The sequence below is a fragment of the Rutilus rutilus genome (genome assembly GCF_951802725.1).
Source record: "Rutilus rutilus genome assembly, chromosome: 1".
NCBI classification, from domain to species: domain Eukaryota; kingdom Metazoa; phylum Chordata; class Actinopteri; order Cypriniformes; family Leuciscidae; genus Rutilus; species Rutilus rutilus.
This window is the reverse complement of record NC_140209.1, coordinates 26,052,162-26,078,335: the sequence shown is the minus strand read 5'-3', so window position 1 is coordinate 26,078,335 and position 26,174 is coordinate 26,052,162. Positions and strand designations below refer to the sequence as shown.

Below are 26,174 nucleotides of genomic sequence, written 5' to 3'. Positions count from 1 at the left end.
TAGGGGACTTACACGCGCTCTCAGTAAGCGCGACGTGCATGGAATTTGGGCCGAATGACTCTAGAGTTATACTCAAACCTAAGCACGGTTATGTTCCTAAATCCCTCAATACACCGTTCAGAGCACAGGTCATCTCCCTGTCTGCTCTGCCGGTCACTGAAGGAAATATGGACAAAAGCTCCCTTTGCCCAGTCAGGGCGTTAAGAGCTTATGTGTCTCGCTCGTCTGTTTTCTGACAGACGGAGCAGCTCTTTGTTTCGTTCAGCGGGCGTTCTACCCAGTCAACACTATGATCTCACAGTGATGTCACCATGTGGTCACAACGCCAGCAATCTGAGTTCACAGTGTTCTAAAAGTGTAACCTCACAGCACTCTCACTGTGTGCTCAAACTATGACCACAATATGAGCTCATCCCAGCTAGAAATGTTATTGTTCTATGAATGTTTTGAGAGCATTATGTTATGTTCTTGTAATATTTTCTGTAGCTAATTTTATTTTTGTAACCAAAATGTTCTCCTAAAAGGTAGGATAACACTCTCTATAAACATTTCAAACATGTTTAGTGATGACATTGATAGAACATTATCCCCCCTAACATTCTTAGACAGTTATAGCGGGAAGTTTCGATGTTTAGAAATTATGTTTAAGAGGTTTACATGTTGAAGTTTGTTTGAAGAGTTTGGTCACCATTGTAGAGGTCAGTGTTTGCTGTAGTTGGGGTCTTTGGTCTTAGGGCTGAGCGCTTTAAATCGCGATATTGTTATGCGCATCTCGTCAGTAAAGCCGGTTCCTTGATTAATAGTAAATCGCCATCACCTGCTTCCAGATGGAGCGGCATTGACTACAAAGAGCCGTAGTTAACTGACAAGCTGAGCCATAACGCGTTAATTATCGCTGGCGATATGTCCGCGATATTAGTGCGATATGTACATACGGCTGTGTATATACGGCTCTTTGTACACAGCAAAAACTCCAGTGTTAAATTAACACTCCTGGGAGTGTATGTGAGTCCACACTTAAGAGTGTTGAAGTTAATGAGATATAATTAAGTGATTAATTTTGTGATGATTGAACATTATTGAAGACACCTGATGTTAACAAGCAGAATCACTGAAGGAGAAAATCTCAAATTGTAAGTTACCATTATGACGATCAATGGCTGCTTTAGTTGGGCTCTAGGCCCATATGTTATTAACTTTAGATTTTGTTTGGCTGTTGTTTCTGAATTATAATCACCAGTTGAACAAATAATAAAGTGATTTGATGATGTTGATTATGTTATGACAATCATCATTTAAACTTGATCACTGAACTCATTAAAATCCTTCTTTCTGACTTCGATTTATGTTGTTGGTTAGTGAATCTGCATAAATGCCCAGAATTTTTTTATATAATATAAAGGATTTCTTAAAAGTTGTAAAAAAAAAAAGAATCATTCTTTTAGGCACACACAGATGTCAAGATTCAGACTATGCATCTCAACAATGGTGAGGAGCAGAATATTCAATTAGGAAAAGAAAATTGACAATTCAGATCATAATTTATTCATACCGCAATGCATGATGGGAACCATTAATGAGTTGTGATTGGTGGCAGCCACTGCAACATGCTTTATTATTGTCACCATTGTTGAGATTCACAGGCTGATTATTGATGTCTGTGTTTTAAATGAATTTATCTGAATGTCTATTGATCAGAAAAATGTTTATTAAATATTTTGAATTATAAGTAAAGTATTGATAATCATAGGCTGAAGAATCACTAAACTGCTGCTAACAAGTTAAACCAAACTATCTCAATAAGTTTTCTTTTTCAGATCACAGTATGATTATGTCAAAACATAACCAACACTATAACATAACATTTTACTTTGTTCATGTAACTGTTATAAATCAATAACAGCAGACAAACAACAGTAAATATTAAAGTAAACATATAATGGTCTAGAGCCCAACTAAAGCAAACACCCATCACCTTAATGGTAACTTACAATTTGTGATTTTCTTCTTCAGTGATTCTGCTTGTTAACATCAGGTGTCTTCAATAATGCTCAATCATCACTAAATTAATCACTTAATTATCTCATCAGCCCTAAATGCCGCTCCATCTGAAAGCAGGTGATGGTGATTTACTACTAATCAAGGAACCGGCTTTACTGACGAGATGCGCATAACAATATCGCGATTTAAATCGCCCAGCCCTAGTGTCCATAATATGAGCACACAGTGAGTGCACAGTGCGGTTACACTTTTAGCTCACTGTGAACTCACATTGTGGTCATATGGAGAGATCACTGTGAGATAAACGTGTTGGGTGGGTAAGGGACTAGCCGCTTCGAAACAGACCCTATCCAGATGGGTAGTGGACGCAATAGCGCTAGCTTACACAACCAAGGGCATGCAGTGCCTGCTGGGTGTCAAAGCGCACTCCACGAGAAGCATGGCTTCATCGTGGGCCTGGTCAAGTGGGATTGCCTTGCAAGATATTTGTATGGCGGCAGGCTGGACCTCTCCGTCTACATTTATAAGGTTTTACAACCTAGAGGTTCCCGCACTACAGGCCAGACTACTGTCGGTCTAGTATGGCCAAATCTCATAAACTGACGCTGTCAGTTATGCAGCTATTTGAGTATTGCAGTCCTTGCTCTATGCTGCCATAAAGGAAGATAGTGGCTAAACCCCTCCTCTTCCAGGATTCCCTGTGAGTCCCCTGGGTGATTGTGTACTGTATGAACTCCGGGCTGTCGCCCTTGAGTCTATAGTATCAGATCCCAGCACGCACGGCGTTTTACAGTAGGTTCCCCTAGCGCAGTGGTTCTCAACCTCTCCTGCAGGGACCCCCTGACAGGCCATGTTTCTGTTTTAACCCTGAAATGGCACACCTGATTAAATTAATGAGTAGTTATTAGAGTAGGAATTAGTCAATTCATCAATTAGTCAACTACTCATTAAGCCTTTAATTATTTGAATCAGGTGTGCCATTTCAGGGTTAAAACAGAAACATGGCCTGTCAGGGGGTCCCTGCAGGAGAGGTTGAGAACCACTGCCCTAGCGTATTCTACGCAGTACGAGAGAATCTCTCGTAAGAGAACGTACTCGGTTACTAACGTAACCTCGGTTCTCTCTAGAGAGAGGAACGAGTACTGCGTATCCTGCCGTGCATGCACGCGCTCTGGTTGCTTCGACTATGAAAAACCAGAGATATAAGCCTGCGAGCGGTATTTATAGACCTAAGCCACGCCTGTTTCGCGAAGCGCCCTCATTGGGTCTGACGTCACTCTAGGTCTCGCTCGATAGGCTTAAGCAGTTGCCAGCAGACCAGCCAATAGGCGCGCGAGCTGCCTCGCCTATGTCTGTATGCTGCCGCACCGCGTTTTACATTAAAACAAAATTAAGGATAATTTTTTGGCTTCAGTATTCTCGTGGAAAAGGATTTTCCCCTAGCGTATTCTACGCAGTACTCGTTCCTCTCTCTAGAGAGAACTGAGGTTACGTTAGTAACCGAGTACGTTATTAACAATAATTTTTCTCTGGCTGTTTTAACTGTGTGTCTCTGATGCATATTTGTTATGGTAGGAATCCAAGAAAAACTCAGATAAGATGATGTTGGTCACTTTTTAGTGATAATAGACATCATGTGGTAGTTGCCTGCTTCATTGGTGCCATCTGAAGTGTAATGTCTGATTAAATCATCAAATATTAGTTGTTAATTTTGCATGACAAAACTGCTATATAAGATCCTGCAGTGCTGTGATACTCAGATTTTATGAAGTCATTATACAGAAAATGTTTTGACAGAATCATATAGACTCACTCAGACATCAAGAATCAGCGTATGAATCACAACAATGGTGACAATGAAAAAAAAAAACTGAATTACTATAAAGTCACAAAAGGCTTTGTTGGTTGTCACCATTGTTGAGATTCATATGTTGATTCTTGATGTCTCTATTCTACTAAAAAAATGAACCAGCTCTAAACTTTCTCTGTATAATATATATTTTTTTTTTTTTTCAGATTGTTATAACACTGATGCCACAAAATTTCAAGGGTCATGTGAAAAATCATGACATTATGGACTATATATAAAGCTAAATTCAATCTGCATGTTATATAATTTTGGCTATTATATTCTGAGAATTCACTGGTATATCAGTGAATCAGGTCATCATATGATGACTTTAACATCACCAATTAATGACCAAGATCTTCTGATATTTTCTCCTGCATTTATTGCTATAACAAATGTGTATCAAATACACAGTTAAAGCAGCCAGAGAAAATTAAAGTTAAAAACTCATGAGCCCAACTAAAGCAGACACTGATCTCAATCATGGTGACATCAAATTTATTTTAAAGTTTTTTACACTTTATTTAAATTAGCATATTTTACTTTAATTTTAAGGTTTTTGTTTGGCAGCCGCAGCTGCCAGTCATTTGACCCTTTTTTTACGATTTTTTTTACAATGAAGGTTTATGATCGTGATTATTCAGGAAATACCGGTAAAATAACAGTGTTTTTCAGTTTATTTAATTTAGGATGTTTTACAGTTTTTTGGGGAGCTGACAGTCATTTGACCATTTTATCATTTAACTGTTTTGTTACTGTTTAATTACAGATTATATTTGTAATTTTACATACATTTTTATGTAATTTAAGAAAACAGAAAAAATACTGTATTAAAAATACGATCAATTTTCTGTATAAAAAATGTGAATTACTAGAATTTGTCATTAATGTCACAATACCTAAAATAACAGCTGAATTTTTATTTTACAGATATTATTTGTAATTTTACAGTGTTTTGACTACAATTTAAAATTTAAGAAAATTATCGTCAAAAAATCACAGTTATTTTCTGTAAAATTAGGATTTTTTTTTACAGTGTACTTCTAGAAAATGAAGAACAAAAATGTTATATGACTTTTACATGTAAGAGGTGAAGAGAAAGTCTGTTTTTGGGCATGCAATGCTTAAAGGAACCGTATGTAAGATTGTGGCCAAAATTGGTATTACAATCACTTTCAAATTACTGTAGAGCGGTGTATCCCCTCCCCCTCCCCCTCCCCCTCCCCCCTGACTTGAGGTTGCCAGCTAGGCTGCAGGATCCAGCAGGAACGCATAGGCTGCTACAAGGAGCTTCCAATGGCAAGTGACGATATATACAAATCCTTGTTTTATTTCGGACTTTGTCACAACGTATTTCGGATTCATAACGAGGTCTTTTAGGTTTCGTAACATTAGACATTTTTTATCCGATACGTTTGTAGCTGCAGCTGTGGTAACTAGAGCAGAGCTGGCAACCCGGATGCCGAAACACTACTGACTTCGTGATTGGTAGATAGGTGGAGGGTGGCGCATCAGGCCAAAACACAACATGACAACATCAACATCAGTTGAGGGCTGCAACTTCACTTTTAAATGACAATATCCTGGCCGGACTACTGTTGTCAGTGATATAAGTATTTGAAATGAACATGATTTCTTAATGTCTAGTGACATATCAGGGCCATTTTATGATTAATTGAAATACATTTCTTACATACGGTTCCTTTAAGTAAATGTACTTTCATGGAACCCCTAGCTCAAAATCAGTGCCTTAAGTGCATTCATATGCGACAAAAATGCAATATTAAGTTTTAAATAATTTCAATTATATATATCATTTTTGTTTCTGGCCTATTTCCTTTATTATTCTATTTATCACAGCAAAACATTCAAGGGTGAACCCATGGGCTGGATTTGTCTTACTTTATTATCTTCTATCAGCCTGAGAGTGAAACAAAGTGATGGAAAAAATGAGCAAAGTTGGTTTATTGAATAATCTTAGTTGCATATGTTCAGTGCTCACACTTTATTGTTTTGATGTCTGTCTAATACAAATCCAACCAGAGTTATTATAGCCAAGCAACAGCAATGGAAAATTAATGCTTCACAACATCGTCCTGTGATGTTAAAAACCTTGCAATGGAGACATTCTCTTATCTCTTATTCATGAAGACAAACATCCCTTGAAAACACACAATCATAAGATTAAACGGCAATAGCAAGCATTGCAAGAGCAAGAAAATATGTAATATTAAATATAAAAACATAAAATTATAGAAATTAATAATTAAAATATTTAATGATGTAAATCAAATTATAATAATATGAATAATATGAATAAATTATACAATTATGTTAAATCAAATAATAATGCAAATAATAAATGATTAAATTATAAATCAAATGACAACTACATAAATGACTAATGATTATAAGTGATTAAAAATTAAATTCATATCAAAAACAAAGAAAATAATAAGACAACATAGAGGTTGCTATTGAGATTCCTTAGATACAACGCATAAACTATCCAAACTCTGAATAGCATCTTGTTGTTCGTGCTCTTTCCATTCATCTGGAATCTCACCACGACCCTGGAATTGTTTATTATAATAATTTTCCAGATCTTTCTGGAACTGGCAAACAAACCATTTCCAGTAGGGCAGTTCAGAGTGATCAGGGGTGATGCTCCACTCCGCATAAACTCCTCCTGCGCTTCTGTATTCTTTATATGGGAAACTCACATCAGATACAATAAACTTTTTATCACTTGTTACTAAAGTTGTGCAAAAATTAGCACTGAGATCCTTTGTGTTACGCTTATGCCATCCATTAATTCCATTCACTCTGTGGAAAGGAACACTGTGATCTCCAGGATGTTTTGGTATGGTGTTGGTGCAGACGGCTCCACAGAACGGACACTGAACCCAACAGCACTGACATAAGTGATCAATCAGAAGCTCATCTGGTCTTTCTTTATAGTCCAGCTTTACTGAAAAATTCTTTGTGAATCCACTGCTGATGTCAAATATTATAGCAGGAAGTTCTTGTCTTATCACATCTTCTAGGAGTTTCACATCTACATCATCATGTTTCACTCCACTGAGGTCTTTTTCAGAGAAGATCAGCACACCTGAGAGCTGCTGTGTGAAACTCTTTAACCACAAACCAACGTCTCCACTGTTCACTTGAACATGTTCAGTAGATTCTTGAGCTGCTTTCATGATCTTCTGCTGCAGGAGTTCAATGTTCTCCTTCATCTTGGGTAAAACACTGACACTGAACTTATCAGTGATGTACCGACTGACTTCATCTCTGATGAATCTCTTGAAGTGATCTCTGGGGTTTTTAATGTAGTTCATGTATTTTTCAAAAACTTTATCTTCTGCCAGTGTCTTCAGGATGTGTTTCTCCAGTTTTGATCTGTTTCCATTCAGTGATTCACAGTTTGTTGTCATTTCACCAGCCAAATCTCTGGCAGTCTTCTTGAAGACACTCTGCTCAATGGGCTCTTTAAGTTTCTGACAGATGATCTCTCCAAAAATGGCAGCCGATGTTGATCCATGACAGTATTTCTGGAAAATACTAAAGTACTCTTCTCTCTTCTTCTCAACATATATTACTGGATCATTGGCTTCCCTGAACAGTCTGTGTTGGTCAGTGATCATCTTGTTTGCTCTCTTACAGATGGAAAGAACCAAATCCCTGAAGAATTCATTCTTGAACACATATTTCACTGTTCCTTCCTCATGTTGTAGTATGCTTGCCTTGATGTAACCTGTGAGTTGTTGAATGCAGCTCTTGTTGTAGCCCATCTTTGAAATGTTAAATGATTGAATCTCTTTGTCTGTATGCTGAGCAACGTCTGTGACAAATGATTTTATTTGAACTTCATCCTCTTTAGATAGAGAACCGCAAACAAACTTCTCAACTGATCTGACGGCATTTGTAAAAAATCCACTTGATTTTTTTACCTTCACATAATCTGAAAAACTGGGCACAGAGAAAATATCTCTGCTCTCCTTCCAGTGGTCTACAGAAACACTTTTATTTGTGTCACTGAGGATCTCTTTCACATCTCTCATTATATCAATGCCTTTGATTTCAGGAGTGTCTGATATGATCTTCTTCACACTCTCTTTCCAAAAGGAATCAAACTCTTTCTTCAGTGTTCTTTCATTATTTGCTTTATTTTTAAGTTTTAAGGCAAGTTCTTTGCTCTTTTCATAGAGAGTGTTTTCTTGATGTTTCCTCTGATCATCAATCTTTTTCTTCAGGTCTCGTTGCTGAAGAACCTCATTTAATTTCTTTTTTGTTTCTTTCACAATGTTTTCCTGAAGCTCCTTGATTTTGATTTCAAATGATGTTTTCCACTGAATCAGTATATCTTTATCTTTGTCTTTCTCAAAGAATTCAGACATTGATTTTTTCACATCTTCACTTGTCTTCTTCAGTTCTCTTTGCAGATCAGTTTCCTCAACCTTATGGATTGCTTCATTTTCTATTTGGTTGTGTAGTTTGTTCTCAGTTTCCTTCATGGCACTGCGAAGACTCCAGGTCCATTTGCTGTATTCGATCTCCAGTTTCTTGTAGGCTGAAATCTCCAGAGAATTTCTGAAGCTAAAGACAAATCGTTCATTCAGTAAAGCCTCCCAGAGATCTTTAATACGATCTTTTAAGTGTGTCAACATCATTCCATTTGATTTTGCAGTATTTGAAAGCATATATTCTTTTAGTTCTTGGATGTTCTCGCAGTAGTTTGGGTTTGGTGGTGCCATTGGTGGGCTTCCTTCCCAGAGCTGAGCAAAATACTTCACATCATTCTGAACATCAAATCTAATGACATCACTGAAACATTCTGCATCACAGACTTCCTCTTTAGCAGCGAGTTTTGTCATCTCATCCAGTTTCTCCTGCAGTCGTCTTCTTCCCTCCATGTTTTTTTCTCCAGCTGTGACATCTGAAACGTTCTGATGCACAAACATGCAGCTGGGTTTTAGTCCGACCTTCTTCATCCTCATGAAGGCCTGAACAACAATCTGAAGAATGTCCTGCATCTCAGATGGGTTTTCTCCAAAGATGTTGATCAAGGTCAGATTTCCAAGACCAACAACAAATGTGGCCAGTTCATTGTCATGATGTCTTGTTGATCTTCCAGCCAGTTCTAGAGCACGAAGACCCTCAGTATCAACAACCAGAATATAGTCAAAGTTCTTCTGTGGTTTTATCTCGTCTGAGACTCTGACCAGCTGCATGAAAGCTCCTCTGGTGCACCTGCCAGAACTGACGGCAAACTGGAGTCCAAACATGGCATTCAGCATGGTGGATTTCCCAGAGCTCTGAATCCCTAAAACTGACAGCACAAAGACTCTCTTGTCTCTCAGTTTCTTACTGAGTGCATCTATAACAGCAGAGATCCAGACCAGAGGAACATGAGCAGCATCTCCATCCATCAGCTCCAGTGGGAATCCAGAGATCATCATCTCTGCTGCAAGACTCGGGAGAGAAGAGAAGCGAAACTGCAGATCTTTCTTGTTCTTCTTCACAGATGAACATGATTCATAGATCTGACTGATCTCCCTCATGATGTGCTCCAGACCAAAGGCTGCAGCTTGAAGATCCTCAGATATTCTCTCAAGTTCTGTTTGTTCAGCCTTGAATTGTTCAGGTTTTTCGTCTTTCAGTTTTATAACTGCTGACCACTTTTCATCATACTTTCGATAAAGAGCAGAAAGTTCAGCAGATGTGTGTTCATCCAAGAGGATTCTGAGCCATTTAAGAAAAAATATATTTTCACGTTCAGTATGCGAGTTCATATTTTTATTGAAGCGCGTCATAAACTCACTGACATCACATTCATGCTGTTGATTACGGATTTCCTTCATTTCTGTTTTTTTTTCACTTGTTTCCATTTCTATATTTTCTCCTTGAGGCCGATGTAGTTCTTTGTTCTTCTGACTCCACTGATGCCACAGTTTCCCCTGATGAGGCAGAAATGATTCTTTGATTTCTGTCAAATCTTTATCCTCCAGTAAACTCACCATCTGCTGTGCTGCTTCTCTTCTTCTCCTGCAGTCTTCATCATCTTCCTCATCTACTCTGATGTCTGAGTGTTTGGACACATCTTCAAGTCTGAAAGTGGAAGATTCTGAGAGACAATCATTTATAGTTTGTCTGAGTTCTTCAGATACATCTGACTGATTTCTGTCTTTCAGACCAATCTTAAATTTCCCTTTCTTCATCTTCATTAAAGTAGATTCATCCTCCGTAAAAAGACAAATAAGCGGCGTTGTGAGTCTGAACAGGTTCTGGACCTTTTCTGCACTTCTGTCATTTTTCTGAAGTCCTGGTAGAAGAACAACATTGACTGAGGCCATTTCAGTGAGGATCTGCAGCTGTTTCTCATGATCTCCTGCATCACCGTGTAGATTACAGAACGCAACACAGTCAGTGAATTTATCTGTGTTTTTCCCAGAGGGACAGAACCAGGCGATCTCCACCACTCCATCCATCAGGACTCTGGTTCTGCTGCTGCCTGGGCAGTTCCTGTGGAAGAACGTGTTGTGTTTCTCATTGATCAGACTGTTCATCAGATGAGACTTGGATGAAGACACAGAGCCAAACCTGAAGAAAGACACCATTGGAGTTTCTGCCTTGTAGACCTTCTGGGTTTGACTTGAGGTTTCATTGTTGGTGTTTCTCATCTTCCAGCTCTTGTTGATTTGTCTGAATGTCCAGAGAGGAAACTCAATCTGTTGTGTGTCTGGATCAGGAACAAGCAAAGGCAGAGCGTACTGACACTGGGACAGTTTGGTCACCAGCATCTGCTTCAGGAAACCATCAGCACAATGAAACACAGCCATCTGAACATCCATCGGGTGAATTCGATCAGACTGACTTGTTCCTTTGTTAGACAATGACACTGCTTGGAATATATCACCAATGTCTTCAGATGTGTCAGTGTCTCTTTGTTGTGTTTTATCATGTTCATTGGCCTTATTGACATTAATGTATCTTGCTTTGTAGTCCATCATCAGTAGTTTTTGTATGAAAGTCTGAATCAGTTCCTCTTCAGCACAGGACTCATGGGACTGTAATGAATGTGCAGTTATCTGAAGAACATCTGCAGCTCTCAGTTTGTTGTTCCTGTGAAGATTAAGTCTGTGAAACAGGCGCTGTATTTCTTCACTTTCAGTCTTTTCCTGCGTTTGGCAGGAACTGATGTTCTCTCTCTGTTTAATAGACACAATAATAATAGATTCATTTAATTTTGTTTCATTCACATGCAATCATATTCAGTATTGATAATGTGAAAGGCCATGGTGTGATTGTGTCCATACTTTTAAAAGTTATTTTAAACTTGAAGGTGAAGTAAGATTAAAAAGTAAACATTCTCTTAAACCAAGTTTATTGTTCATTGAGTTCAATTAATATGACATTCATGGGTTTATCTCCCAGGCACAATAAAACATTAAGAACTGTCCTCCCAGATCTGTCCCAAACAAGTTATTGTGTTCCCCTTCCCCCCTTCCACTATTACAGAAGTGCATGTCTAAGTTCATTGCAAGTAGACCTTCAGTTGGGTCATATGATCAAATAAACAAGTTTGTGATGGATTAATTAATGTTTGGTCATCAGGTTTCAGCTATACATTTTATTTATGGTCAAACATTACTTAGCCTATTTGACTGCTTACTTTTAACACATGGTGACAACTCTAAAATATGTCTAATATAGCTGAACTTTTACTGTTCACTCTTAACTGTTGAGACAATATGCTTTGTTTTTGTAATTCCACTAGGTGCCACTGGCATCACAGAAGCTGCATACCTCACAATTAACCATAATATCAGGTTTGTTTGTTTTACTTAAAATCCTGAAGGCTTTCTTTCTGAAAATATACATGCACAAGACAGAACTTCAGTATGCGTGATGTCTACATACAGTGACACAGATAATGGAAGAAAATGGCATTAATATAAAAAAGACTAAAACTTCTGTGAATGTTCACCTGTATTGGATCATTTAATTCAAAACCGTCAGTCGACTGCTCACAGAGGCTGTTTCCTGTTACACCCTTCTCTGTGTTTTCAGGTGAATCTGAAAGAGAGAAAACAGAACTAGTTTGTAAAATTTTACCAATGAAGATTTTAGGGTTCAACTAAAAACAAAAATTGTGTCATTTGCTCACCTTTGTTGCAAACTTAAAATATTTACTTTAATTTGTGGAACATAAAAGGCAGAATTAGTAAGCTATGCACTTGATTATGCAGTTTTGATGACTCACGTATGCACTGAATGCCAGCGATAGTGTCACCTCATTTTTTAGGTGAACTATTGTCTGTATGGTTATTACATTCACTGTTTTGGATTGCCACCTTGAACTTTTGAACGTGAGTACAGAATGACTCATCTGGTGTGTGATTCCAGTCAACAGTCACTAGCCGGCAGCAACAACCTCACATGGTCCTGGCCCACTCAGAAAGTTTTATTTATTTAGGGACCAATGTTTTTGTTAGACTAATAAAATGAAAAGAAAAATTCTTGTGTTTCTGAATAAATAAAGCAGCAATTTGATGTTATAAAATCACAAGTCTGATTTCATTTATTGATTAGAAACTATAGCCTACATGATGAATACAAATCACAAACGTGACACTTCATGTCATAATATATATATAGTGGTGTAACGATATTCAAACCTAACCGAAACAATCAGATCTGGGCCGAAACAATGTTGCTATCTGCCTATAACGCTAAGTTTCAATTCATTTGTGACACGCTCCAGTTCTTCTTGCAGTCAAAGACGGAGCAACTTTCTGCTCTTAAATTTATTCTGATCAGAATAGGTAGATCAGATTTGTTGTGTTTGACGGTCTTGGCAGAAGTTATCTTGTCGCAAATAAAATTTTCGCGCGAAGAAGAATGCGACATGAACAACAATGGATGACATACAGCAGATCTTGTTCTTGCTTCTCGGCGTGTTTGTCACAGGAAACCAAGCGCCGACATTAGGCGTTTCTCAATAGCAAGTACGCAAAGTTCGGACTTGCCAAGTCCAACTCAGGAGAATGACTCCAGAGGACGCGAGTCCGGTAATTCTGCAAATGGAACAGCGCGTTCTTGAAAGTGTTACTCAGCTCGCTCTGCTACTTATCTCTGTATGTATATTTTAGGCAACAATAAAACAAAATATGTTATAAAACACCACTCTGCCTCTATTAGTTTTCATTTAAAGAAATCTTAAACATTATAGCCACATAAATGTGGTTCAGGCAACGCGTATTGATTAAATTCACTGCATGTAACGTTAGTCTATTTATAACAAAACGAAATATAAAACACAACCCTGCCTCTTTTCGTTTAAATATAATATAAAAATATTAAACATTTTAATATGGTCCAGGCAATATGTACATTTGTACTAAACAACAGATATTGAAGTAAACAACATTACAGTGATCATCTTTACTGTATTAAAATTTAAAAAGACAAAACTCAACCCAGTCTCTTTTTGTTAAATTTCAGTTTTATCAATATTAGCCATTATAAAAGTATAAGTAAAAGGTACAAGAAGCTATACAATAAGAAATAAAGCAAACAATTCAGGCAAACATACAAAGTCAGCGCTCTAGTCTAACCTTACAACGGTAAAGTTAAATAGCTTAAATATATAAAGTTATGAAACTTCACTTAGCCCTCAGCCAAAACGATTGGCCAGGGAACAAATTATAGATTCACAAGACCAAATATCGCCCGTTAGATATACAAGACGAATTATATCTCATGTTTAACCACTACAGAGACGTCAGAGTCAGCGGCAAACAACTGAAGTTTTTTAAAAGTTTAAAAAAAAACTCTTAAAACTTCATTTCGTGACACAAAAACAGTAGTATTATATTTCAACTGTATATAAAAAAATGGCGCTGCTTATGTTGTCATTCCCCTTGTAGCACTCGCAAGTGACGATACTCTGTCAACCAATCAACGTTCTGCAGTGAGTCTAGCTCCACCCTTTAGTACCATACCACTGTGCTAGGTACCCCAACGGAAGGGTACCCAAAAAGTGGTATGGTGCGGTTCTGCATTTTGGTACCATTCACAACTTTTGACAGTGGAAACGGAAATAATTGCGTACTGTACCGTACCGTACTGCTCAGTGTAAACGAGCCATTACATTCTACTTATTCCAGACTGTACTCCTGTACTCTGCATTCGGGGAGCCACTGAGTTTTGTATGATGCACCCAGAATACATTGCGGTATGAAGCATGTCGCCGTTGTTGAGATTCATGCGCTGATTCTTGAGGTTTGTGTTTGTCTCAATGCAGGGGATAATAACTTATTGTGCATATTATTGTTGTTTTTTATATTAAATACTCCAAATTTTCTGAAAATAAAAATGAAGATTTGTGAGCATTAGTGGAACTGAAGGTGTTCAAATAAATACAAAACACATGTGATCGTTATCATGCAGTGGATTTGGCCAATCGTGGAACTGCTGTGTCCTCATCAGAGCTCGTGCAGCCGCTCTGGAGAAACAGCGCAGAATGAGTCAGCCGGCTGCTCTCGAATCACTTTCACAGTACTTTGATGGCTTACATCACAGTCGGTGACAATTTCTAACTGGCATGCACTGCTTCAGGACAGCTGCCGATCGGTCTGTGCAGCGCTGTATGAAGTCGAACAAGCCTAATGTATATTTCTTTTTATAACACTTAGGATTAATTGCTTTCTGTTCTTCATTTGCATGTTACTTACTCACAAGGTCCCACTCTAGGGAGTGTTAATGTAACACTGAAGCAGTGTTAAAGTTAATGAGAAAATTAAGTGATTAATTAAGTGATGATTGAGTATTAGTGATGAACACCTGCTTTAAACAAGCAGTATGTATGAAGCGCCTGACAGAACCTTTTAAGGAGAGTGCCCTGATAGCAGACCAACATTAAATCAACAGTGAAACAAGGTTGAAACTTAACATTGATTTTTCATCAGGTTTGCACCCTGAACATAAAATGAGGGTGATCAGTGTTTGCTTTATTTGGGCACTTGACCTGACTTTTCAACATTAACTTTTCTCTGGCTGCTGTAACTGTGTTAATAAGGTACATTTGGGTAATACTTTATTTTGATGGACCACTTTAGACATTAACTATAAGTAATTTTGTAACTATATGTCAACTAACTCTTTTTAGAGTATTAGTAGTGTAGCAGCTAGGGCTGGGCGATTTAAATCGCGATATTGTTATGCGCATCTCATCAGTAAAGCCGGTTCCTTGATTAGTAGTAAATCACCATCACCTGCTTTCAGATGGAGCGGCATTTACTACAAAGAGCCGTAGTTAACTGACAAGCTGAGCCAAATCACATCAATATCGCGGACGTATCGCCAGCGATATTTAATGCGATATGGCTCAGCTTGTCAGTTAACTACGGCTCTTTGTACACAGCAAAACCTCCAGTGTTAAATTAACACCCCTGGGAGTGTATGAGTCCACACTCAAGAGTGTTTAAGTTAATGAGATAACTAAGTGATTAATTTAGTGATGATTGAGCATTATTGAAGACACCTGATGTTAACAAGCAGAATCGCTGAAGGAGAAAATCGCAAATTGTAAGTTACCATTATTGTGATGGGTAGTTGCTTTAGTTGGGCTCTGACCCTTTTGTGAACACTTTACATTTTGTTTTGGCTGTTGTGTCTAAGCTAAAACTGTCAGTTGCACAAAGAATAAATAGTGATCTGATGGTGTTGGTTGTATTATGACAATCATCATTTGAACTTGGTCACTGAATTCATTAAAATCCTTCTTTCTGACTTTGATTTATGTTGTTGGTTACAGCATAACTGTGAATCTGAATAAATGACCAGAATTTTTGATATAATGTAAAGGATTTCTTAAAAGTTGTTTTAAAACAAAAAATTGTTCTTTTAGGCACACACAGATGTCAAGATTCAGTCTATGCATCTCAACAATGGTGAGGAGCAGAATAGTCAATGAGGAAAAGCAAATTACATAGACAATTCAGATCATAATTTATTCATACCGCAATGCATGATGGGAGCCATTAATGAGTTGTGATTGGTGGCAGCCACTGCAACATGCTTTATTATTGTCACCATTGTTGAGATTCACAGGCTGCTTATTGATGTATGTGTTTTAAATGAATATGTCTGAACGTCTTTTTGATCAGAACAATGTTTATTAAATATTTTGAATTATAAGTAAAGTACTGATAATCATAGGCTGAAGAATCACTAAACTGCTGCTAACATGTTAAACCAAAATATCTTAATATGTTTCATTTTTCAGATCACAGCATGATTATGTCAAAACATAACCAACACTATATGATAACAATTTACTTTGCTCATTTAACTGTTATTAATCAATAACAGCAGACTAACAACAGTAAATATTAAAGTAAACATATAATGGTCTAGAGCCCAACTAAAGTAAACACCCATCACCTTAATGGTAACTTACAATTTGTGATTTTCTTCTTCAGTGATTCTGCTTGTTAACATCAGGTGTCTTCAATAATGCTCAATCATCACTAAATTAATCACTTAATTATCTCCTCAGCCCTAAATGCCGCTCCATCTGAAAGCAGGTGATGGTGATTTACTACTAATCAAGGAACCGGCTTTACTGACGAGATGCGCATAACAATATCGCGATTTAAATCGCCCAGCCCTAGTAGCAGCCCTTGGCATCAATAAACCCGCGTAGAGTTCGACCGGTGCAAATATCTTTATTGTTTCTTCACACACCGTGAAACTAAAACAAACACAGCCACAATAAATCTTACAATACACACTTCAAAACACATCTTCTATTAAATAAGCATTACACAATCGATTTTTCCACAACATCAACAACAAATAAAATCAAACACCTACCTTGCTCCGCTTACCAAGGGTACGAACATCTAACAGAGGGTTGGGAAAATCCATTTAATCCTCGCCATTCCTTTAGACAACGTACTACATGCGCCAAACGCTTCCTGCTCCGATGTGGATGTATCTCTAACGAGCGGAGCCACTGAGCTTGCTTATATCAGTTCCGGGGTGTGTCGGTTACCCGGACGTGACTAACTCATACTAACGACACAAGCAAAGTAACGTCCACTTACAAGTATACTGTCTGCTTACAATCTACACTGTTAGAACTACATTGTCTACACAAGCATGCATTGTGGCATGAATAAATTATGCAGCTGAATGGTCTTACTATTTTCTTTATTTGCTTTTATATGTGCTTTTGTTGTGATTTTTAGTAGCCTGTTTTGGGTAGTTGATCTGTTTATCTGAATATTTAATGTTGTTGTCACCATTGTTGAGATTCATATGCTGATTTTTATGTCTAAGTTATGATGTAATGCTTTTTATTGGGCATCACTCAAATCATTCATAACTGTTTGCTATTGTATGTATTAATAATGTAACACACATTCTAAATGGAATTAAACTGCATGAGATCAGTGAGTCTGGCTTAATTCAAAACTATTATCATAATTATGTTATTATTAGAATATAAAGCCAACATCCCCTGATCATATTTTCTCTTTTTTTGTCTAACAAATGTGCTTTATAAAGACACAGTTACAGAAGCCATAAAAAAAAAACGAATGTTATAAAGTCAGGGGTCAAGAGCCCAACTAAAGAAAACACTGATCACCATAATGGTAACGAATGGTAACGAAACAATAAAACATCAACATCTAAACTTCTGTTAATTCTCAGTAAGAAGTTTTGTAGTCGTCTGACATAAATTAAATTAAACTGGTTAAAGGTAAAAATAAAAGAAGGCAATGCTGTTTGTTTCTGAGTTGTTTAATCAATGATTTTGGAGTTAATGAATTTGTGGTTCAGTTCCATGTTAATTTCAGCTCTACACAGTCTCTGCTTAAAATATGTCAAAAGGACATGATTCACGGCATAGAAATAAGTAAGATTTATTCAATATATTTAAGATCCTGTTGGACATAAAGCAAGATTGATTTGTTATTGTTTCAATGTTGTTTCGATGTTGGTCTGCTCTCAGGGTGTATACTTAAATTATGTAAAATATTGTCTTTACCTGGCATTAAAGATTTCTGCAAATATTCTTCTGTCTTTGGAGGTTCGTCTGTCTTCAGAGATTCCTCTGTCTTTGAAAATTCTTCTGTCTTCAGAGAATCTTCTGTCTTCAGAGATCCCTCTGTCTTTGAAAGTTCATCTGTCTTCAGAGAATCCTCTGTCTTTGAAAGTTCATCTGTCTTCAGAGAATCTTCTGTCTTTGAAAGTTCTCCTGTCATCAGAGATTCATCGGTCTTTGAAAGTTCATCTGTCTTCAGAGATTCTTCTGTCTTCAGAGATTCTTCTGTCTTCAGAGATTCCTCTGTCTTCGGAGGTTCTTCTGTCTTTGGAGGTTCTTCTGTCTTCAGAGAATCTTCTGTCTTTGAAAGTTCATCTGTCTTCAGAGATTCCTCTGTCTTTGGAGATTCCTCTGTCTTTGGAGGTTCCTCTGTCTTTGGAGGTTCTTCTGTCTTCAGAGATTCTTCTGTCTTCAGAGATTCTTCTGTCTTCAGAGATTCCTCTGTCTTCGGAGGTTCTTCTGTCTTTGGAGGTTCTTCTGTCTTCAGAGAATCTTCTGTCTTTGAAAGTTCATCTGTCTTCAGAGATTCCTCTGTCTTTGGAGATTCCTCTGTCTTTGGAGGTTCCTCTGTCTTCAGAGATTCTTCTGTCTTCAGAGATTCCTCTGTCTTCGGAGGTTCTTCTGTCTTTGGAGGTTCTTCTGTCTTCAGAGAATCTTCTGTCTTCAGAGATTCCTCTGTCTTCGGAGGTTCTTCTGTCTTCAGAGATTCCTCTGTCTTTGAAAGTTCATCTGTCTTCAGAGAATCCTCTGTCTTTGAAAGTTCATCTGTCTTCAGAGAATCTTCTGTCTTTGAAAGTTCATCTGTCATCAGAGAATCCTCTGTCTTTGAAAGTTCACCTGTCTTCAGAGAATCTTCTGTCTTTGAAAGTTCTCCTGTCATCAGAGATTCATCGGTCTTTGAAAGTTCATCTGTCTTCAGAGATTCTTCTGTCTTCAGAGATTCTTCTGTCTTCAGAGATTCCTCTGTCTTCGGAGGTTCTTCTGTCTTTGGAGGTTCTTCTGTCTTCAGAGAATCTTCTGTCTTTGAAAGTTCATCTGTCTTCAGAGATTCCTCTGTCTTTGGAGATTCCTCTGTCTTTGGAGGTTCCTCTGTCTTTGGAGGTTCTTCTGTCTTCAGAGATTCCTCTGTCTTCGGAGGTTCTTCTGTCTTTGGAGGTTCTTCTGTCTTCAGAGATTCCTCTGTCTTTGAAAGTTCATCTGTCTTCAGAGAATCTTCTGTCTTTGAAAGTTCATCTGTCTTCAGAGATTCCTCTGTCTTTGGAGATTCCTCTGTCTTTGGAGGTTCCTCTGTCTTCAGAGATTCTTCTGTCTTCAGAGATTCCTCTGTCTTCGGAGGTTCTTCTGTCTTTGGAGGTTCTTCTGTCTTCAGAGATTCCTCTGTCTTTGAAAGTTCATCTGTCTTCAGAGAATCTTCTGTCTTTGAAAGTTCATCTGTCTTCAGAGATTCCTCTGTCTTTGGAGATTCCTCTGTCTTTGGAGGTTCCTCTGTCTTCGTTGGTTCATCTGTCTTCAGAGATTCCTCTGTCTGCAGAGATGAGAATGAGGGTGTGAGTTACAAACTACATGCCTATAAGACTGATATTCTGCCTAAAATCGCCTTCTGATGACGCCTTCTGAAGATCTGATGATCTTTTTTTAATGTCAATAGCTTCTTTGATGCTAAAAGTTGGCTTCTAGATTAACGGGGTAAGCTTTTTTCTGGTAACAACAAAGCCTAACAAGAACAAGTGCCTTAAAAAAAGTCTTTTTACAAATTAATTACAATGAAAATGTATGTACTGCCAGTGCTTTTACTCTACAAAGCTAGAACATTTCACAACTATGATGAAGACCCAGCAATATATTAGCCTTGTGAATCAGCTTTGGGCTATCACAAATGCTATTTCATCTCATTTTAAATGATGCCGCTTATAATTAAGTTAGTTCTGTCATTCTATGTATCTGTTTTGTGCTGGCTGTGCATTATAACACTAAGTGAAAACTTAAACGTATAACCTGGGCACTTGTATTTTTGGACATATCTGTAAATATGCATTGTAATATCTGATGATGTAAAACAAATAACATACTAATATAATAGGAACAGACCTGTAGTCGAACTAGCTTTACCCTGCACTGACATAATTTCCAATTCTTGTAAAAAAGGCCTATTCATAGTTTAATGCAATAAGTGAGTTAATGAGTGATTTAAAAAAAAAAAAAAAAATCAATATACACCGTATTGATGATGCATAAATATGTAAACGCAAGATGAACCCAAAATATAAATGTAATGTGCAGTTTCTCATTAAAGGGATAGTTAATCCAAATATGAAAATTACCCCATGACTTACTCACCCTCAAGCCTTCCTAGGTGTATATGACATTCTTCTTTCAGACCGATACAATTGGAGTTATATGAAAAAAAAAACATGTCCTGACTCTACCACGCTTTATATTGGCAGTGAATCGGAGCCCAAATTTTGAAGTCCAATAAAGTGCATCCATCCATCATAAATGTAAGCCACACACGGCTCTGGGGGGTTAATAAAAGCCTTCCGAAGCGAAGGGATATGTTTGTGTAAGAAAAATATCCATATTTATAACTTTATCAACTAAAATAACCAGCTACCGAAAGACAGCCAGTCAGTTAGGGTTTAAGTTATCTTTAAGCTAACCCTAACCAATCAGTTAGAAGATTTTAACAAACATGAACATAAAAGAAAATCTACGCTGACAATAAAGACAAAAGATATAATAAGAGTTAAGAGCCCAACTAATGTAAACACTAATCACTGTTATGGTGACTTCAAATGAAACAGAGTTAAACCCCTGTTAATTCTCAATAAAAACTTCTGTAGACGTCAGACAGAAATAAAGTAAATCTGGTTAGTAATAAGTGAAGCTGGTAATGCTGTTTGTGGAGTTGTTTAATCCTCCTCTGCTGAGATCTTCACAGATTTAATGTCTTCTTTTCTCTTCAGTTGATTTCATCTAAGGCTGTGTCTGAAGTCAGTTGTAGTTCTTGTGTTTCTGCTCGTCTCTTTTTCTGTTCTCTTCTTTCCTTCAGTGATTCTGCTTGTTAACAGGCTTATTAAGGCTGAGATGACTCTATATTTAATATACTCAGATTCTGTGGCTCAGATAAGGCCCAGTTATATATTTTTTCTTTGCTCTTGACTGACATGTGGCATTGCTATGGCCTGCTTGTGGCCCAGATCTGGCAAACAGGAGTTGGCCAGGGCCGTCATTCCACGCCACATTGGGCCAGATCTGGGCCATTACAATGTTGCTATGTGGGCAATTGATACAAAATGCAACAGCCAGAATACAAATTAAATTAAAAAGGAGAGAGCATATTGCATTGATTTTAATGGAATTAGATTGGTTACCAGTTCATCAAAGGATTGTTTTTAAGGTTATTTTATTGGTCTATAAAGCTCTGCATATCTGGCACATTTATACATTGCAGACTGTCTGTCGGAATACATTCCCAATCGTAGTTTAAGATCCTCTAATCTTCTGGCACATTACAGTAAATCATAAACAATCTGATGGTACTTCTCTTAACCACTATGATCCAAATATTTGGAATTGTCTATCAAATGAAGTGAAAGAGCAGCCTGGCAAGCCAGACCTACATCAAGATGTTAGGTCTGGCAACTCACCATAGACACGGCTAAATCCGAGGGGCGGGATAAACGGCTGTCTTTCAAATTCCCTCTGCACGCAATAGGACAGCGTTTCAACCAACCAGAGCGTTTTTCCAACAGCGGAGCTAATGTTAGTTGATAGATTCAACTTTTGAATCTGGCCGGCAAAACTCTGAACACATCTTCCTTTTTTTAAGAATTACTTAAGTGCCGTTCTTTGCTCTTTTCTCAAAGAAAAACTTAACTCCAAGTTCTCCAGAGTCGCGGCCAAAGCCGATTCGAAAGACTGTTCTCCAGCAGCAGCAGCCATTTTTTGTTTTCAAGTAGCAGGGAACCGTCGCAACTCTGTCATCATTATGTTAAGCCCGCCCCGCCTACTCTATACACGATGTGATTGGCCTGACCCAATTTAGGTTTTTCCAGCTCGAAAGTCAATGGAGAGTTGCTAGACTACCCTGGCTGCAAAATACATTTTGCTGCCGCTAGGGTGCGTCTAGATTTCTAGGCTAGTGAAAGAGGCTAGCTTTCACATTTTTAAAAGGCGAGTTAAGACATATCTTTTTAAAGTTGCTTATCAGTATAACAATATGGTGTGAAGTTGTATGTAAGTCTGTTTTACGTTTTATTTTACCTTCTCTCTTATAGTTGTTTTTAAAAAAAAAAGAATATTTATATTATTTTATAATGATATGGAGGTGAAACTGTATTGCCAATTTCTTTATTTTATTTTGTGAACCTTTTATAGTTGTTTTTGAATATTTTTAATAGTGTGGTCAATCGATTAAAAAAAATAACTAGATTAATCACACATTTTTTTTATTTCTGTGATTAATTGTGATTAATCGCAATTAAAAACACTTGTAATAATTTCACAGTTAATATCCAAATTAAAGTAGAAACAACAACATAAAAACAGTATATTTTAAATACTTGTTTAATGCCATCTTTTTATGAATGTGTTTCATTATGATGATGTTTCATTAAAATGATTTTCCCCCTAATTTTAAACATTGCTGTAGTCTGATGTTGTCATACTCAGATTCTAGTCAGAATATGAGTCTGATACTGCTCCATTGGGCTATGTTTAAGGGGCGTGTTTCAACCGAACCAGGAAAGAAAATGCCTCTGCACTCAATTGGATAGGCCTCCAACCATTCAGAGCAACGGAGTAAGTGACGTATGTTCTTCATTATCTTTCCGATCGACAAATGCCTTGATAGCGTTTCTCTGTTCCTCTTTTAAAATGAATGCGCTGTCGATATCTTCTATAACAGACACGATAGCGGATTCTACACATCTCAATTCTCCAGCGGCAGTCATCTTTGTTGTAAACTAATTCAACCCAAGCGCTCTTTGGTTATGTGGATGATAACGTTACTGTTGATCATCTGTCCTTCATCGTATAAAGCCCGCCCTGACAATTTGATTGGCCCGAACAGCTCTGGTTCGAGCATAGTTGCCCCACAACGGATCAAGTACAGACTGAACTTCCCGACCTCAAATGTTGTGGGCAGGGCTAAGTTCGGCTGGCATCCAGGCTAACATTGCTGTAAAATTTACAGCACCTTACTGGCAATTTTGGTTGCCAGTAAGCCTGTCAATTTACAAGAGTACTGTACATCAAAAACTACAATTATACCGTAAAATTATACACCATCGCACACCTGTAAAAGCAGCAAAATAAGAGCAGCTGTAATATTTACAGTATGTTACTGTTATTAATAATGCACTGAATTAAAACCTGAGATAACTCATTTTATTTGAGGAAACTGATTGGTAAATTGCCATTAAATATATATACTGTGAGCTTATTTCATTTGAGTCCACCACACTCTAAAAAAATGCTGTGTATCTCATTTAGAGTGTTATGTCTACCTTGTTGATTACAGCAGCTCTGTGATTCTATACAGCAAATCATTTTCAGCATTTTCAATATAATCCAATATATTTCTTTAATGATGTTCTGATCGATAGACTTTAGACACACTGACATCAATAATCAGCCTGTGAATCTCAACAATGGTGACAATAATAAAGCATGTTGCAGTGACTTTTAAAGGCAGTGTCTATGTAGTTGCTGATGCATTGATGATCTTTTTATTAAGTTCTTTGTCTCATGCTTGTGTGCTGATGTTAACTGACCATTATCTGCAAGAGGATTGAGTTAAATTGATGTTTAATTAACTAATTTAAATTAATTTTATTTTAAGAAACATTTTTTTTTTAGTGGACTCAAATGAAATAAGATCACAGTATAAATGTGAAATGGCAATTGACCAGTTTAAGATAATCGGTTTCCTCAAATGAAATGAGTTTACACATGCAGGTTTTAAATTCATTACTGTAAAGATTACTGTAAAGAACCGTAAATTCACAGCTGCTCTTGTTTTGCTGCTTTTACAGGTGTGCTGTATTTTTACAGTTTAATTGTAATTGATGATTTATGGTAATCTTGTAAATGTACAGGCTTAAGTGTCTGTAAATTTAACATTAATTTGTTTAAAGCTATTCTACAGTGTAACTGAATGAAAGATTTCACATTTTAAACGTATTAGGGTTCAAAAAATATAACAACTTTTAATTTAAGTGAACTTAAAACAATCCTCACACAAACCCATAATAAATGTCATATTTTACCTTTGCCCTATTTACCTGTAGACCAGTAGGAAATATACAGAAATTGGATAAAGTTATCAAACAGTCTGCACTGCATAAATTATAAATTAATAATTAGATAAATAATGTAGATTAATCCTTTTTAAAGCTACAAAAGTTATTTAGTCAGGAGCAGTGAGTAATTTTTCTGACAGACAAAATTAGTGGCTGCTGTCACTTTAAGACCAATCACCGACAGGGGGTGGGTGTTGTGAGGTTTTGTGCTCGTGCACGGCTGCACGCGAAGTCGGAGCTGAAGAAGAAGCTGGCTCAAAACCTCACAACACCCACCCCCTGTCAGTGATTGGTTGGAACACTATTTGTTTTTGTTTTGAGTGGTTGGTGAAACCAATTGTTTTTGTGTGCAGATCTCAGAGCCTATAGGCTGCCAACAGAGACGCATTTTTTTGACGGCATGTTTATGGGGCGGTCAGCTAGCGGATCGTTAGGAAAAAAAATATATATATTTCTGGGCCTGAAATCACTGATACCACCTTTAAGGCTAGGTGACAGAGCAGTCTTTTGGACTCTTTACCAGGAACCCCCATACAGTGCTGTTTTTTTTTTTTTTTTTTTTTTTTAGACACGTGAATAATGGTCCATAATACAAAAAGAAAAAAGAGAAAAAGAGACACACATAAAAAAAACAATCAATTTATCTCCTGTATAGCCTCATAAGCCAGTGAGTCCAAATACTAGAAGAATATCGCACCAAGCTTGCAGGGTTGGTCAGTGCAGTGATGATACTGTTCACCGAGCTCGAAAGCCTATACACATGCACCTGTACATAAGATTTCGCAGTACAGCAGGGCAGTTTGGCAAACCCACATTTACAGACATTTGGCTTGCACTACTCCATCGTGGGACCCTCAGTAGCATCCGCATGGCATCATTATACGCTACAATTAGCTTTTGCATACTACTCTTTTTGTAGCGCCTCCACAGGCGGGCAGTATACATGGTAGTGCAATACACCTTAAAGAGTCTGATTTTAACAGGTGTTGAGCACATTCCAAACCTGCGGATCAGCATGTTAGCCTGTCCATAAAGCATGCCACACTGTCTGTATATGTCTCTGTCATCAGACAAGTCTGCAGTCACATAGTGCCCCAAATATTTACATTCATTAGTAACCTTAAGTCTATTGCCTGACAAAAATAAATCAGGGAATGTCAATTTGGAGTCCTCTCTGCTCCGGGCTATCATGATAATACTTTTCTTTGAGTTATATTTTATATCAAAGTCTGTTCCATACTGAGAGCACACATGCAACAGCTCTTGTAACCCAGTGCTATATGGACAGAAAATAACAAGATCATCAGCATACATTAGGTGGTTAATGGTACTGTTGCCAACCCTACAGCCCGTTCCACAATCATTTAAAAACCTTGACAAGTCGTCCATATATACATTAAATAAAAACGGAGACAGAATGCTGCCCTGTCTTACTCCATTTGACACACAAAAAGATGCAGATAAGCAATTTCCCCATTTTACAGACATTACTGATGGTCATACCAGAAAACCAGAATTCTCACAAGACATTTTGGAGCACCTTTCTTGTACAACTTAGAAAATAATTTGTCATGGTTTACATAGTCAAAGGCCTTTGAGGCATCAATAAAACACATAAAAATTGTTGTATTATGTCTATTGTACAGATCCAAGATTTCTTTCAAAGCAAAAATGCACATGTCTGTTCCATGTTTGGATTTAAAGCCAAACTGGTTATCAGAGGTCAGCAAAAACTCTTCCAACTTATTCAGAATGGACTTTTCCAGTACCTTAGACAGAGTGCTGGCCAGAGCTATAGGTCTATAATTTTCTTTACTGTTAATTTTGCCAGTTTTATCTTTTACAATTGGAACCAAAATGACAGACAATAATCGGTCGGGTAATACTCCATGTATTAGAAAGC

The 26,174-nt window shown here is 37.4% G+C and overlaps 1 protein-coding gene across 1 annotated transcript in view; it reads right to left on the bottom strand.

The window, feature by feature from the left end:
• Window positions 1-5,839: 5,839 nt before the first annotated feature.
• LOC311277189 (interferon-induced very large GTPase 1-like) overlaps window positions 5,840-26,174 on the bottom strand; it is a 62,921-nt gene continuing 42,586 nt past the window's right edge. The window contains exons 2-4 of the mRNA XM_084387382.1: window positions 17,913-19,494; window positions 11,841-11,929; window positions 5,840-11,061 (exon numbers count right to left, since the gene is read on the bottom strand). Coding sequence (XP_084243508.1) covers window positions 6,325-11,061; window positions 11,841-11,929; window positions 17,913-19,494 — 6,408 coding nt within the window. The 3' untranslated portion in view covers window positions 5,840-6,324. The remainder of the gene's footprint in view (window positions 11,062-11,840; window positions 11,930-17,912; window positions 19,495-26,174) is intronic.